Genomic DNA, 17,304 nt, shown 5'->3' with positions numbered 1-17,304 from the left:
GGTTAAGTGTCACCAGGAATCAGCCCCAGACTTTCCTTTCTGGGGGGTCAAAAAGAAAACAGGATTCAAAGTGTGAAGTTCATGTCCACTCAAGGGCTAATCAACTGAGACACCCAGTGAGGGACAGTGAGAAAGGGCTTTATTGGCAACAAGCTGGAGGATGAACACAGAGCCTCAAAGTCAGCATCTTGTCCTCACAATGGCACAAAGGGAGTGATTGATTCCTGGAAAAGAGTAGAGGGAAGTTTCCAGAAAGGCAGAGCTGCAGGCCAGTGGACACCACCCTGAGCAGCAAAATCCTCTTGTGGGCTGGGTTTGGCTGAGACAGTTCAGGAGGAGGGTGGAATCAGCAAGGCCTCCTTCCAACAGACTGACAGTGGGGGGATGAAGGCAGGGAGGGCATCAAGATTCCAGAAACAGGCCAAAAAAAGGCGGGGGGGGAGAAGCTGGTTCTGAAGAAAGAGGACATAGCCAACCCCTAGCTATACTCCTGTCCTGAGGACAGCTACACAGGACATCACTTTGGCTCTAGTGATCATCGCATAGCCCTTCTTGGTCCGGGCCAGCTACAGGCAAGCACAGGACCAGTCCTCTGGTTTGGATTTTTGGTGTTTATTTTTGGGGCTGGCGGGGCACACCTGGCAGTGCTCAGGGGTTACTCTTGGCTCTGAGCTCAGGAATCAATCATTCATGGCGGGCTGGGAGACCATTATGGGACATCAGGGATCCAACTCAGGTTCACCATGCAACAAGGCTTAACGGCTGGACTGTGACTCCAGTGCTAGACCAGCCCTCCATGGTTGGGCCAGAGGGGGAGTCAGCATGGTGCTCTTTCTGCAGTGCTCTCTCTGCTCTACTCTCTCTCTGCTGCATGCTGCTAAGTTTCTCTTTGCTCTTCTCTGCTGTTCTCTCTCTCTGCTCTCTGTTCTTTGCTTTATTTTGCTTCTCTCTGTTCTGCTTGGCTCATCTCTGCCGCACCCCCCATGTCTTTGCTGCGCGCTCTCTGTTCTCCCTACGCTCTACGCTGTGGTTTGCTCTTCTTGGCGCTTCTCTATTCTATTCTGCTCTGCTGCGCTCTGCTGGTCTTTGTTCTGCTCTGCCCGGCTCGTCTCGTCTCTGCTCATGGACTGAGGGGCACTCGGGGTGAAGCCAGGCAGTGGGGGAGCCCCTTCTCCTCTGGCCCTGCAAAGCCTGGCTGGGTCCCTCCCAGACTGTGGGATTCTGGAGGTTTTGACTTGCAGTGGGTGGAAGGGACCTGACGGCATCTCTGTCATTTCTCCGCGCTGCCAGCTCCATTCTGCATCCTCTCCTCGGCACACTTTAATTTTCATTGGCTTTTGGGCCTCCCCCGTCTTGTGGGGAGCCGCCAGGGCCAGCCCGTTGGGGGTCACGTGGGCTGAGGGGCAGGTCGGGGGCCTGCGCACTCCAGCCCAGAGCCGTCTGCCCTGGACACGCGTTCTCTGGTGCCCCGGGAGGCTTCTGCAGCAGAGCCGGGCGGGGACGGACTTGAAGCTCTAAGGGAGCAGAACTCCGGCTGGTGAATGAGTCCATCGCTAGCACTCTTCATGTCCTGAGTCGGGGGCTGTGCTCCTGGGCCCCCCGCTGACCCAGGCTCATCACTCATGGTCCCTGTCATGGGAAGTCACTGGGCCACTCCATCCATCCCAGGCCAGGTGGAAGCGGGGGGGTAGGCAGCAGGGGGTGGGTGCTGAGACTCTGTGTTAACGGTGTCCTTCTCTGTCTCCCCCACGCAGCCTCAAGCCCTTCTCTGGACAGGCCGGACGCCAGGCGGCTGCGGGGCCGGAACCCCTCCACCTGGACCGTGGAGGACGTGGTGTGGTTCGTGAAGGATGCAGACCCCCAGTCTCTGGGCCCTCACGTGGAGCTCTTCAGAAAGCACGTACGCGAATCGGGGGCGGCTGGGAGGGGCGGGGGGTATGGAAGGAGACTGAGGTTCCAGGAGCCTCTTACCGAGGGAGGCTCTGGACTCAAGCCCTGGGGGTACGTACATTCAGGGGACACAGGAAGATTCACAGGCCCTCAGAGCACAACAAGCTCTTAGTTTGGCTTGATTTGGGTTTGGCAAATGTTTACTGGCTTTTGGTTTGAGGTGGATGTTTTGGGTTTTTTCCCCCCCTTCTGGTTTGGGGCCATACCCAGAATTGCTCAGGGCTCATTCCTGGCTCTGTGCTCGGGGATCACTCCTGGCTCTGTGCTCAGGGATCACTCCTGGCTCTGTGCTCAGGGATCACTCCTGGCTCTGTTCTCAGGGATTGTTCCTGGAGGGACCGTATATGGTGTCAGGGATGGAACCTGTAAGTGTCTCACCTGCTACACTCTCTCCTGCCCCTTGGGATTATTTATCTCCATAGAGAGTCCTCACCTTCGGGCCTTTGTCAGGAGAATATGTCTTCTTGCCCATTTCCCACCTACATTGATCAAACATTTGTAACTCACCTATAAGATGCCAGGCTGACATCCACAGTGCTGTTGCTAAGCTGTTTGGTGGATCAAATGAGCAAATGGACTTAGTGTCCAGCACAGGGCCCAGGAGGTAGTCTTCCTTCCTCAAGCAATATTTTCATTATTTAGAAGATTCTGAAATCACTATCACTATCACTGCCGTCCCGTTGTTCATCAATTTGTTCGAGCGGGCACCAGTAACGTCTCCATCGTGAGACTTGTTACTGTTTTTGGCATATTGAATACGCCACGGATAGCTTGCCAGGCTCTGCCATGTGGGTGGGATACTCTCGGTAGCTTGCCTGGTTCTCCAAGAAGGGCGGAGCAATCAAACCCAGGTTGGCTGTATGCAAAGCAAACGCCCTACCCGATATGCTATCACTCCAGCCCAGAAGATTCTAAAATAAACATGACAAATGAAACGAAGGGAAGAATACCATACCTGCTGAGCTGACTATGTTCGTTTTCCTAAATCCAATTGTACCCTAATACAGTAGATTAAATACCCCCAAGTTCATGATTATAGCCTTAAGGGGTGAGAAGTCTGAGGGGATGGGATTCATGGGGCTGAGATCAAGGAGTTGGCAGGGCTGGCATTCATGCTGGTAGTGAGAGGGAGAATTCCCAGAGTCTGACCCACTTTGGTTGGTATCCCCCATCTGCATCCTCAGAGCCAATGCCGTCAGCTGGATCCTTCTCAGACTGCCAACTGCTACCCTCCTATTTTATTTATTTATTTATTTTATTTATTTATTTTTGCTTTTGGGGTCACACCAGCGATGCACAAGTGTTACTCCTGGCTCTGCACTCAGGAATTACTCCTGGCAGTGCTCAGGGGACCACATGGGATGCTGGTTATTGAACCCAGGTTGGCCGCGTGCAAGGCAAATGCCTTGCCTTCTGTGCTATTGCTCCAGCCCCTACCCTCCTATTTTAAAGTCAGTTGTCTCGCAATCTTAAGTCCATCTATTATCTTAATTACCCTCTGCCAGGTAACTTAACGTATTCACAATTTGGGGAACTGGACCTAGACATCTTGAAGGAGGGGAAGGAACATTTTATTCTGCCTACCATAGTTACTATTATTTTTTTCACTCTTTGTCTCTTTTTTTGCTCATTTTTGGTGTTTCTTCCCGTCTCTTATTTTATTTTGTGTTTTTGTCATAGAAACCATCTTCTTGGATCTTGGAGAGGACTCTCAGATAATCCAACAATGATATTTTATGAGGGGTATATTTGACTTCCTTAATCTGAGAGCAAGGGCTTCAGAATGGGTTCTATTAAGACAAATTTAGGTGGGAGATGTCTTGCTCTCTTTCCTAGTGCTAGGAAACCAGAGATCTAGGAATGGAGTGAAGTGAGAATATTAAATGATACAATGGGTTTTTCTACTCTGTGTTTTACTGAGGACATGGAGAGTGGGTGATTGACATTGAGTAGGTGTGTCATCAGTACTGGATGGATGAATGGACACATGGACAGATGGGTGGATGGGCAAATGAATTGATGATAAATGGAGGAGGGAATGCTGCTGCTGCTGATGATGATGGATAGTGAATTGTGGACGAATGGATGAATGAATAGAAAGACGATAGACATATGGGTGGATGGTTAGATGGTGAATGGATGACGGATGGGAGGAATATTGATCCTTGCAAAGTTATATGAATTCTGTAATTATTCCTCTTCTATCCAAATGGGCACTCCAAATTTTTATCCTTTGTATGCTTTGACCAGAAAATAGCACAACAGATAAAGAAGGAAATACAGCCTTGCTAAATTCAGTATAAATAATGGGAGGTATCATTTTCAAAGACAAATGGAACATCTCCAAGACCTGAAGGGCTTGGCATTCCCTTATTGAATCTTCATGCTAACCTCTGGGATGAAACAGGTGCATTACTTAGTGTTATGCCTCCTAGGATTATTGAAAGGACCAAAATGCACCTGAAATCCCTCATTAAATGTAATTACCAATTTGGTAATCATCAAAAGGTAGGTGAGCCTCCCAAGAAAAGAAATAAACAATTAAAATAGTCCAGTTTGAAGCCATAATGGTTAATTAAAAGTTATAAAATTGATTTTTTACAGGTTAATTAAAAAACCCCTATAATGAGAGATCAAGTCTGAGTTTTTAAGGATAAAAATGGTGTTTGAGGAAGAAAAGAAAATGCCGTTGTGTGTATCTCTGTGTGTGTTACTAACATATTTACAATTACAATTGGCTTTTTTTTCCTGGTTTTCCGACCACAACCAGTAGTTCTCAGGAGTTACTCCTGGCTCTGTGCTCAGGGATTACTTCTAGCAGGATTCTAGAGGCCATATGTGATGCCAGGAATCTAGTAGGGTCAACTACATACAAAGCAAGTACCTCATCTGCTGTACTACCTCTCTGGCCCCTTGAGGTCCCTTCTGTAAGGACCCAGTGCCGTTCATGATCTAATTCCCTCTCCAAGTCCCCTCCTTCTAGCACAATCACATTGCAGGTGAGGATTTCAATGTGTGAGTTTGCTCAGGGGACATGAAAACATTTGGATCCCTGCAGGCTGCTTGCTCCGTTAACCCTAAAGCCAGTGAGAAGATAAACGTCCTCTGTGGGATATTGAGAACATGGGTGGGGTTGCTTGTGATTTCTTCAACAAGGGGAGGACAGGGATAAGAAAGATCTAATATATCAAATGATTCTTGGGATGAAATGGGTAAGGTACACGTTGTTGCTTGAAAAGAAGATCTTGGGCCATAGAAATAGTACAAGAGGTAAGGCAGGCAGCTGAGATGTTGACTATGACCCTGGTTCTAATCCCAGGCACCCGTGGGGAAAGAGTGGCATTGGGGTCCTTGGATGAGGGAGGGAGAGACACTGGCAGTGGTTGTGATGTTGGAATTATGTGCATGAGAAATCATTATTAACATAGAATCTCAGTCTGTACAAAATTAAAAAACAACAACACATTCTAAATGCCACATATGGTCCCCTAAGTACCACCACTTATGAGTACAAATGGCATAAATAGCATAAATAGCACCTGAGCACATCCTAAAACTTCCCCCCAATAAACAAATAATTTGAAAAAGTATTTTTATTATATAACTATGTTTCAATAAAATGTACTTAATTTTTCAATTTGAAGATGCATATTTTTCGATATTATAGCATCTCTAAAAACTGGGGTACATCTTACGATCCATAATAAGGAACTATATAAGAGGTTTTTCTTAATTTAAATTTCTTTTAAACACCAAGATTTACAATACTGTTCACAGTCCAGTTATTCCAGGCATTCCATATTCCAACACCAGTTCTACCACCAATGTACGCTCACCACCACCAATATTTCTAGTTTCCCATCCACCCCCAAGTCTGTTCCTATAGCAGGCACTAAATAATTTACTTTATATTGCTTATTACAACATATATCTTACAATGGTATTGCTAAAGTCATGGCTTGAGGATTTAGTGAGCAATTATGTGCAAGTTAGACCTTCTGTGTTATTGTTTTCACTCATTGAGCTCAGTGAGCTTCTACTCAATTTTCCCATGTACTTTTCTTGTTTCTCCCAGGCTATCAGTTCTGTGATGTTTGGAGGTGTTGCACAGCCACATATGTGGCTGCACCCTTTAGGGACTTTGGAGCGGGACAATCAACTGCAGGTGTCTCTCTAAAGTGTCCTGGAGCTGAGTTGATCCTCTGGCAGCAGCAGAAGTCGGATGTGGGGGGGTGAAGCACTGGGCCTCTGGCAGTCTGTCACCATCCTACTTAAGGTCCCGAGATCTCTTGGCTCTGTGGCAGCCGGGCCCTCCTGGGATAACTCAACTGCAGCCATATCTCCACAATATCAGAGTTTAATCTGAACGTCTCCCCATTGTCTCTGTGTACCTAAAATAACAGTGGATGTAAGGCCAGAGAGATTGTGTCCAGTGCAGGGATTGCAGCATTTTTCCTGCAGGTGAAAGTTCCTAGTAAGATCTTGGGCACCATCTATGGTCCCCGACATGTAGCCAGGGCTCATTCCTGAGGACAGAGCTAAGAATGGGTCCTGAACACCCAAATCCCATAAATAAATAAATAAATAAATGCCAGTTTTGCCCCATACACGCTTATCCTGGCACACAGAGATGTGTCTGAGTGAATGCACGTCCCCTTCTGCCTCTCCTGACCAGGCTTTTGCCATAGCCACCATGTCCTGCCACTGATCATCTTGTTTTCTGATCCTGTTCCAGCAGGAGATTGACGGCCATGCTCTGCTACTGCTGAAGAGTGACATGATCATGAAATACTTGGGCCTGAAGCTGGGACCAGCGCTGAAGCTCTGCTATCACATTGACAAGCTGAAGCAAGCCAAGTTCTGACGGTTTCGAAAAACACAGATGCGAAATTCAGACCACAGAGCTCAAGATTATCTTCTGCCTTACCAATGTCCAGTCCTCACTATGAAACAAACATAACAGCCATGATATATATAATATATCATACATATATGATATATATATATTCTAAGACCTGGCCTTCTTATAAGACTTACGCATCTTGACCTCTAAAAAATTCAACGTAGCCCTTTAGAAAGGTGTCTTTGGGTTAGTGACTTGCCTAAAAGAAAAAAAAAACCACAAAGGACCAAAAAAAGTAAAAGAGGAAAAGTTGATTATTTTTAGCATTCCCAGTAGTAGGCTAGCCACTTGGGGGATCCTATCTCTATAATAAGAAAGTGGGGAACTGAGGGTTGTCACCCAAGAGAGCCCTGGGCAGTTCCAAGGATGGGAACTGAAGGATTTGGGCACGCCCAATCAGCACCACCTGTCTTTAACTCTGACCCGGACTCATCATGTGAAGCTCGCTGGATTCAGCCCTGGCAGCTGGCTTCTGAGGGTAAATGCCTCCCGTTGCACTACATGAAAAAGCCGAACTTCTGCTCTCTGAAGAAGGGGAGACGAATCCTTTTCGTTCCTAGCTGTCTGAAGTACTGCGCTGGGCCACTAGAGGGCAGACTGCTAATGAAGTTCCCGGACCCTCGCCGCTGGAGCTGGAGATCCTGGCCTGGGCTGGAGGGTTTCTCTGAAGCCGACTGAGCTGACGCAAACAGTGGGGATTCATTCCACAGCCGGCGCCACAGATTGCAGCTTGGGAAGACACCACCGCGTCGAAGGTTCTAGTTCATCCCATCATGATCTGACCGACTGAGATGCTTAGGCAGCAAAGAATTTGGAAACACGTTCCTGCCCAGATGGGCCCTTGGAGTATCTTCCCTCCCCGAATCCTTGCAGAGGTGTCATGGGTTGGCACTGGGAAGAATCACAGTGACATTTAGTCATGGGTTTTCTAATAAAAAAAAAAAAGCGGGGGAAATGTCTCAGTTAAGTGCTGAAATGAGACAGTGCTGACTTCTAGTTACATCTCTGGGTAATATAGTCGTATACTGTGGCTAATTTTTCTAATTCTCAACAAATACACGGACATGCTATTATTGGGTTTAATTCAATTTGCAAATAGGTTTTCCTTCCTCGCTGTGGAGTAATAGGGAAAAATTGATTTTCTTTCCCTTGGCAGCTGAGTCCAGGAAAGGGCAACGGATCCAGGATTCGCTAGACTGAAGGGCAAGCTCATCTCCATTTACATCTCGTTCGCCTGATTCTTCTCCTCTTTCTCTTTTCCTCTCTGGTTTTTAATCGCTCCCTCACTGAACAGAAAACGTATCTGGAAAATGAATTTGCCTTTGCCCCAGTCTATCCTCTTGACACAGGCGTGCGTAGCTCATGACAAAGACAACTTGGATTAGGTCTGGGGACTGTCTTCAAGATCTGGAAGGCCCTGGTACACTCTGTGCCTCCAAATAATTGATGCCTAACCACTCAGGAGTTTTTTTTTTCTTTTTTGGGTCATACCCAGCAATGCTCAGGGACTACTCCTGGCTCTGTACTCAAGAATTACTCCTGGCGGTGCTTGGGAGACAATATGGGGTGCCGGGGATCAAACCCAGGTCGGCCACGTGCAAGGCAAACTCACTACCCGCTGTACTATCACTCCGTCCCCTATTTTTTTTCTTTCTATTTTTTTAATCACAGTGAGATGCACAGTTACAAAGTTGTTCATGATGGGGTTTCAGTCAGGCAGTGTTCCAACACCCATCCCTCCACCAGTGTACATCTCCCACCACCAATGTCCCCAGTTTGCTTCCTGTCACAGTCACCCCCACACATCTCCCCTAATCTGTTTCTATAACAGATACTTTTCTTTTCACTCTCTCTCCCATTCTTTCTCCTCCCCCTCTTGCTTGTACATATGTCTCTCTTTCTCTCATCTCTTCCTCTCTCTCATTCTCTCTCTCTCCATTTGGGCATTATCTGCAATACAAGTACTGAAAAGTTATCATGTATATCCCTTTACCTACTTTCAGCACTCAGTTCTTGTCCAGAGTGATCATTTCCAACTATGGCAATGACAGGAGAGTTTATCTTAATCTCCGCTCCCCCCAAAGCTAATGAGAGGCCAGGCAGAGAGCAGAGGGTTAGGGTGCATGCTTTGTGCAGACTGGGTTCAATCCTCAGTACAATGTGGATTCTTGAGCATCATTATATGTGGCTCTGGGGGCCCTGAACACCGAAGAGGGTCCAACACCATAGAGCCCAGCCAAGCAGCACCACATCCCCTGAGCTCAGCACCCAACCGCTGGCCCTGTTGGCTGAGTATCACCGAGAGTTCCCTGGGCCCCCTGAGCACTGCTTGGAACCGCACCCCTCCCAGAAGAAGCCTAGCTACCTGACAGATTCAGAAACGCTAGTGAGAAAAGAAGTAGATCCAGAAACCCCAGCCCTTCAGCTCCCTCCCTCCACTCCTCCTGTTCAGTCATTTGAGCTTAAGGGCCAGGCTTCCATTTCCATCAGCCCCACTGAGAGGCTTTCAGAACCTCCCACCCACTCTCACTAGAGTGTCCCAATCTACAAACACATGAGCGTGGGTGTCCTGACACTGAAGGCGTCCCAGGACATCAAAAGGACACGCTGAGGCATTTTCAGAGCGAGGCGCTCCCGTCTCGAGCCCCCAGAAGCTGGCTCTGTGTTCAGGGGATCTGTGCTCCCCGAGGCGCCATCTCCCTTTGCGCTCAACTTTCAGCAGGACAGATTGCCGAAGCCATGATATTTAAGGTTTGACTTTTTAAAAAAATCTCATTGCTCTTAAAAATGAATGCTACCCTATCAAAGCAGAACCCAAGGAGGAAATTCTTCCTTGCCTGCTACTGAGCTTTAAAAAATGCAATTAGCTGACTGAATTATTATAGCAATTGCAATTAGAATTATTCACCCTTCTCAAAAAATCTTGTCAAACCACCAAGCTGAATAGCTTAGCCCATGTGAAATACACCAATCCATTTTCTCCACACCTACCCAAAGGAGTCTGGTCATGTGTGTCCTGGTATACAGATGTGTGCTTCCTGGAGAGGCCTTGGGATGCCACTGGGGTTGCTCTACTTTGGGTCATGGCAAATCATGCCAGAATTTTGCATGATTCCAAATTAAAGATTGTGTGTATGTGTGTGTGTGTGTGTGAGCACGAGCACATGTGTATGTATGTGCATGTGTATATGTGCATGTGTATATGTGCATGTGTGTGTGCATGTATATGGGGGCGCACACGCGCGCATGTGTGTGAGTGCACATGTGTGTGTTTGTGTGTGTGTTCATGTTTTAGATGATTCCAATTACACTGGTCTGTTAAGCACTTTCTCCTTTTAAAAACGAAAACAATTCTATTGCTTTAAGGCATTTAAAATATTTAAGTATTTTAGGACACACATTGGACTGGAGCCATAGCACAGCAGGTAGGGCGTTTGCCTTGCACACAGCCAACCCGGGTTCAATTCCTCCGTCCCTCTCAGAGAGCCTGACGAGCTACAGAGAGCATCCCACCCATACGGCAGAGCCTGGCAAGCTACCCGTGGCGTATTTGGTATGCCAAGATAGTAACAAGTCTCACAGTGGAGACATTACTGGTGCCTGCTCAATGAACAAATTGATGAACAACAGGACCACAGTGCTACAGTGCTACAGGAGGCACATTATTCCCTGGTGAAGATGTCAGGTAAGAGATATAGATGGGGTGTGTGCATTTGTCTGCTACTATAGTTCAAAGAGTCTGAGGCAGTGGCTGGGATATAATAGATAATATAAATTAAATATACAATAACTATAACATATAGCTACCTCATATATAACATATACTATAATACTATGTATTCATATTATTAGCTACTATGTGTGTTTGGTTTATCGGTCCCCGTGGGGACCAGAAGGAGTGCTGAAGCGCATGCTTTGCATGTCAGAGGACCCAGGTCAGGTCCCCAGCACTGTATGGTCCCCCTAACACTGTTAGGTGTGTGCCTGCTGGTCCCCAGCAAGCAGCATCTCATAGCAGGAGGGCACAAGCCCTGAATTGTTCATCCAGATTGGTTGAATATCTCTGAGACACAGTGCATTGCCTGGCAGGCCTCCCAAAATAAACAGAAATAAACTAAAGAAACCAAACTCCCCCTCTTTGTAATGCAAAGACAGGATCCAGGCTGACTGGTTATTACTAGGTGCCCCTTCCCAGGCCAGCAGGGCAAGGCTGGGGGGAGCTAGGAATGGTTCTGAGGTTCCTGGCCTCTCCCCTTAGTGGCTGACGGGAGGTGTGGGCCTGCTGAGGAGGCTCTGTGTGGCTGAGGAAGAGCACAGTGGGCAGCAAATGACCACTTAAGGGCTTTGTTTAGTGCCCCCAGAACCCCCAGGGGAGTCCCATCATCTTCCTTGAGCAAGACTGTCAAGCACGTTTCCTTTCAGTGGGAGAAGCTCCTCAGGAGATGCAAACATGGCGTCAGAGCACTCTGGCAAGAGGCGAGCTGAGGAGGGCTGGCTGGAGGAGATGGTGATTAGGACAACAAAGAGCGATTAAGCATCACACCACCCCACACCCACACCTAGGGCCCACCCTCCACACCCCAGGGACCCTGTGTTGGATTTAGGTGCCTTGCGGAGTATTTCTTACTTCAAAAATAAAATTAGTTTTTTGAGATTCAGAATCCTGAATATATCTGAAGAGAATCGGCAATGCCCGGAAACAGAATTTAGTCATTTGTTAGAAGATCTGGAAGAATGGGTAACGTGGGGCTTCTCTCTGAGGAGCTGGAAGGTTTCTGAGAGCAGAACTGGGCGTCTGATATCTGTCCCACCAGGGTGCTGTCAGGACTTCTCCAAAGGGGTTAGAGAGGGGAAAAGAAGCAGAGACAATTCACCTTTTCTGAGGGTGGGGGGAGGGGATTGGGCCACATTCAGCAGTGCTCAGGGCTCACTCCTGGCCCTGTGCTCAAGTATCACTCCTGGTGGTGCTGGGGGTTGGGGGTTGGGGGGCCAGAGGTGGTGCTAGGGATTGAACCCAGTCAGTCATGTGGTGCAAAGCAAATGCCTCCCCTGCTCTACTACCTCTCCAGCCCTTGACAACAAAAATTTGTTAAGGAAAGGGGCAAAACCCTACTCACCGCTGTGTTTTATTTATTATATTTTTGGTCACTGACACCACCACTACCCCCCACTCCAAGCCCCGGAAGTGAGATGTCAGCCAGCACTGCTGATTCTGCACACGTACCTCGGTCCCTTTTCTGGGACTCCAGCACTAGAAACTGCGAAGGCCCCGACATCTGCAAGTACCCAACACTTCCGCTCATATTTTAGTGCTGTCCACCTCCAACAACTTCTTCAAGGCACACATGCAGTACCCCAGCTTCCAGCCCGGGCCATGGAACCCAGGAAGAAACCTGGAAACCGCATGCAGGGCGTCGTCCCCTGCACCCCGGCCTCCTCATGAAAGAGGATCCCTTCACGGACATTGGGAGCTGGAGGTTCTAGAAATCTGGCCTCCACTTGAAAGAGAAACGCTCTTATTTATTGTCACCAGTTAAACATGATGGAAACATGTCTGCTAACAATTTGCCTTGTGTAATTTGTTCTAATGCTAATCAGCAACAGCTGGGATACTTCCTGTGGCAAATTCCTTTGTGGTCACAGCCGCAGTATCACAGGGACTTCACCCCCAGGGCCCGCCCCCACCTTCAGGAAATGCCCCTTGCTTAGGAGCTACTCTGGGAGAAGGCACGTACATTGAGGAGGGTTTGTAGTTCTTCACTCTGCTCTCCCGAGTCAAGCCCCAGGCACATGCTCTTAAAACCAGGAGCCTAGAGGTTCTCCTCACTCTCAGCACTGACTTTGATTTCCACCAGAGAAAAAGCTGCAAGTAGAGCTTAAGAATGACTCGACTAGGGGCAGAGCCATAGTGCAGAGGGTAGGGCATTTGCCTTGCACACAGCCAATGCAGGTTCCATTCCCATCACCCCGATATAATCCCCTGAGCCTGCCAGGAGTGATTCCTGAGCATAGACCCAAAAATAAACAACCCCCCAAATAAAAATAAAACAGGAAGGAAGGAAGGAAGGAAGGAAGGAAGGAAGGAAGGAAGGAAGGAAGGAAGGAAGGAAGGAAGGAAGGAAGGAAGGAAGGAAGGAGGGAGGGAGGGAGGGAGGGAGGGAGGGAGGGAGGGAAGGAGGGAGGGAAGGGAAGGAGGGAGGGAAAAAGGAGGAAAGAAAGAAAGAAAGAAAGAAAGGAAGGAAGGAAGGAAGGAAGGAAGGAAGGAAGGAAGGAAGGAAGGAAGGAAGGAAGGAAGGAAGGAAGGGGAAAGAAAGAAGGAAAGAAAAGAAAGAAAGAAAGAAAAGAAAGAAAGAAAGAAAGAAAGAAAGAAAGAAAGAAAGAAAGAAAGAAGAAAGAAAGAAAGAAAGAAAGGAAGGAAGGAAGAAAGGAAGGAAGGGAGGGAGGGAGGAAGGAAAAGGAAAGAAAGAAGGAGGGAAAGGAAGGAAGGAAGAAGGAAGGAAAAGGAAAGAAAGAAGGAGGGAAAGAAAGAAGGAACGAAAAGAAGAAAGAAAGAAAGAAAGAAAGAAAGAAAGAAAGAAAGAAGAAAAGAAAGAAAGAAAGAAAGAAGGAAGGAAGGAAGGAAGGAAGGAAAGAAAGAAAGAAAGAAAGAAAGAAAGAAAGAAAGAAAGAAAGAAAGAAAGAAAGAAAGAAAGAAAGAAAGAAAGGAAGGAAGGAAGAAAGGAAGGAAGGAAGAAAGGGAATTAAAAAGAGAAAGGAAGGAAAGAGAATTTAAGAAAGAAAGAAAGAAAGAAGAAAGAATTAAAAAAGAGAAAGGAAGGAAGGAAGAATTTAGAAAGAAAGAAAGAAAGAAAGAAAGAAAGAAAGAAAGAAAGAAGAAAGAAAGAAAGAAAGAAAGGAAAGAAGAATTAAAAAAGAGAAAGGAAGGAAGGAAGAATTTAGAAAGAAAGAAAGAAAGAAAGAAAGAAAGAAAGAAAGAAAGAAAGAAAGAAAGAAAGAAAGAAAGAAAGAAAGAAAGAAAGAAAGAAAAGAAAGGAAAGAAAGGAGAAGACTGGACTAGAGCTCTGAGAGAGAGTACAGAAGATAAGGCCCTTGTCTTACATGGGGTCAACCCCAGATTGAATTCCTGAACACGGAGCCAGGAATAAGTACTGAGCACTTCTGGGTGTGGCTCAAAAACAAAACAAAGCCCACTAGCCCTTGCTCTGGACTGCCAGTTGCTGGGCTCTGGAGTTCCCAGTATGACCTAAGCCTTAGTGTTTGTTCCATGCTCCGGGCGCCTGTTGCAAAGGCCAACACAGAGCTGCCATGAGATGCTGCTTTGTGTCTCGCCCCCTCACTGGCATCTCAGCGTGTGACCAATGTTCCCCCTATGTAGATATTCCATCCTAGATTGCAGGGTGGCTCTGCTCCAGATCCAGGGCTCCGACACCCCTCCCCTTTACCCCCCCCCCAACTCAGAGAATTGGCCCCACCACTTTCCATTATGTGGAGTTTCCACCTTTCTTTTTTGTGGTCAGACTGTGTTGGTAAAGGGGTAATTTCTCAATAGTAAGGGCAGGCAATGCTTGCCTTGCACAGAGCCGACCCCAGTTGGATCCTAGCACCCTATATGCTCCCTCAAGTCCCCTAGGAGTGATTCCTGAGTGCAGAGCTAGGAGTAAGCCCTGAGCACCGCTGGGTAGGGCCCCCAAAATCTATCTATATGTAGAGATAGATAGATAGATAGATAGATAGATAGATAGATAGATAGATAGATAGATAGATAGATAGATAGATAAGTAGGTAGGTAGATAAGTAGGTAGGTAGATAGACAGACAGACAGACAGACAGATAGATAGATCTATACACACATATATTTCTCATGGTCAGGGAGATACAGGTGTCTATGACTCAGACATTCGTGAGGAAACCGATTCTACAGTCTTCCTCCTTTCCCCCCAGCAGCAATAGTTAGCTATCCTCTACACCGATCACTGTAGGAGGCGTGGCTCTCCTGTGCCATGATGGAGAACAAACACTCTAGACACTCTTGGACCTCAGAGACAGAGACCTCAGAGATGGCCATCAGCTCGGTCAGCCTTGTCCTATAAAACAGGCAAAGAGGTTTGGGCCTCACCAACAAAGTCAGCAAGAATGAGGGGGACCTGGGAGAATTCTCAGTGTGTGAGTCAGACACCCAGTGAGTGTTGCTGTGCGCACAGACGCCCGTGAGGTCAGCTGTTGCCTGAATGAATCTGTGAGGGCCTCGTGTCTCAGTAACAACTGTGACTCCGGGACGCCGTGAGAGATCGATCCTTCTTATCCTCACTGGGGATGTGAATAAGTGAGGAGGCTTTACTTCAGACAGGAGCTAGTTAGGATTGATGAGGGACAAGTGATAAGGGCCTGCTGGGAATGTGGAGAGAGCGATACAGTCTCTGCCCGAAAGTCTGAGTTAGACTTCATGCTGATGCATGCGTGCCCGGGAGAAGCAAGAAGCAGCGGGACTCAAGGACAGTGGAGGGAAGATTGCAGGGGCCATGCTGCTTTCTGCGGTGCTCTACCCTACTCCGCAGAATCATCTAGCGGTGATAGGGAACCCAAACCCGACAGTACCCACTCTGCCTCGCTTATGTGTTTACTTAGAGGAGATTCTGAATGATGGAGTCAGTCCTCTCTGGAAAGGTAGAAATGGTGGGATTTGGAGGAGCAAATCCCACCTAACAACAGCCTTGGGGACGGGCCCTCATCAAACCTCTGAGGTTGACAGAATGAAGAAATGGGTCAGAAATTTTCTTGATTTTTTTTTTCCCCAAAAAGCCTCACTTGCTTTTGAACACCTTTGCCTGACGGAGAGGAGAACTGCCCAAGGACAAACCAAAAGGGGAGGCCAAGCCTTTCCTTCCCTCTGGCTCTGCAAATGCTCAACCAGCTCAGCATCTGCACTCAGCATCTGCACTCAGCATCTGCACTCAGCATTTCTTCAATACCGTCTTTTCTTTTTTTTTTTTTTTTTTTGCTCTGTGAAATCCTGAAAGCCTCGGACAGTAACAAACACTGTTTTTGTTCTAACCTGTTTCTTCTTAACCCATGAGGCTTCAGAAACTAGCGGCTGAGTGCACGTCTGTGGCTACTGCTGAGGGCTGCTGTGGCAGGCCTGGCCCACAAGCCACTCAGTACTCCAGGGGGCAGTTGCAGGGCCTTTGAGAATGCATCATCCACAGGAGCTAGGAGGGAGGTCCTTCCCTGACCCTTCCCAGCTTTTTGAAGGAACAGTTTTACTTGTCTATTTTTTTTTCTTTTTGGATCACATTCAGTGACGCTCAGAGGTTACTCCTGACGGTGCTTGGGGAACCATATGGGATGCTGGGGATCGAACCTAGGTTGGCTGCGTACAAGGCAAATGCCCAATCCATTGTACTATCGCTCCGGCCCCTTTACTTGTCTATTTTTTATTTGGCGGCCACAGCCAGCTATACTCAGGGTCTTCTCCTGCCTCCATGCTCAGGGTCACTCCTGGCAGTGCTCAGAGGACCAAGCAATCAAACCCAGGCCTCCTACATGCTAAGATGTGCTCCAGTCTGTTGCACCTTCTCTCCGCCCTTCCTTTCCGTTCTTGACCATCTTCTTCCTCAAGCTCAGCTCTGGAAACATTAGGGATATCTCTCCCCCCCCCCCCCCCAAGGACCAGAGCATAGAATAACGTAACCACCTTTTTGTTGCATAACCACACCAAATCTTCAAGGAACGATTTCAAAACCAGCACAAATTTCAAAGTTGTCATTGTTTAGAATAGCTGGGGCGCCTGGGGGAGGTGTTATCTTTAGAACTAGGGTATATTCTTTTTTTTAAAGTGTTGGAAGGCCACCCACCCCCTGAGGGTAGATCTCTATTAGGCACCAGCCAGAACCAAAGAGGTAGTATCTGGAGAGCCCTGGAATGTCAAAGGCTGGGTGCCCATGCTCAGCCTCTTATTGAATCCGTGAGTGTTTCTGGGGCTGTGCCAGACACGGTGCACAGAGCATAGATCTGCCTAGAAGGTGTCAATACAGGGAGCTGTGGGCCACTTTGAAGGGCACCCCCACTGGCAGGGCAACCCCACTGGCAGGGCACAACATTCTCCACGTTCCTCTACGCATCAGCCTGTTGCGGACCTCTAGGACTCACAACTGAGGATGCTGTGAGTGTTTGATAGAAGCAGGCCTGCCCTCGGACCTAGATCAGAGAGGACCAGGGAGAGAACCTTAGAGACACCTGGACAGCTCCCTTCCAGGAAAGGATAATCTCCACACAGCCTCCATGGACTCACCTCACTCTGCAAAGGCAAAATACTGTGCAGAGCAAAATATCCAAACACGGAGTCATCTCCACTAGCAGCATCTGTTCAGCTAGAGATGGGGAGGGGGAGTGATGTGGGGGAGGCACGCTGCTGGGCTTTCCTGCCGTTAACAGTTGAACCAAAACTTCACAGC

General features: G+C 47.8%; 1 protein-coding gene across 2 annotated transcripts in view; it reads left to right on the top strand.

Annotated features, from left to right (window-relative positions):
• Positions 1-6,897, top strand: part of SCML4 (Scm polycomb group protein like 4) — a 120,080-nt gene extending 113,183 nt beyond the window's left edge. For both annotated transcript variants that reach the window (XM_004605704.2, XM_055136523.1), the window contains 2 exons: positions 1,755-1,900; positions 6,689-6,897. In XM_004605704.2, coding sequence (XP_004605761.1) covers positions 1,755-1,900; positions 6,689-6,814 — 272 coding nt within the window. In that variant the 3' untranslated portion in view covers positions 6,815-6,897. The remainder of the gene's footprint in view (positions 1-1,754; positions 1,901-6,688) is intronic.
• Positions 6,898-17,304: the final 10,407 nt, after the last annotated feature.

The sequence above is a fragment of the Sorex araneus genome, chromosome 4 (assembly GCF_027595985.1).
Source record: "Sorex araneus isolate mSorAra2 chromosome 4, mSorAra2.pri, whole genome shotgun sequence".
In the NCBI taxonomy this organism is placed as follows: Eukaryota; Metazoa; Chordata; class Mammalia; order Eulipotyphla; family Soricidae; genus Sorex; species Sorex araneus.
This window is presented reverse-complemented; position numbering and strand designations above follow the sequence as displayed.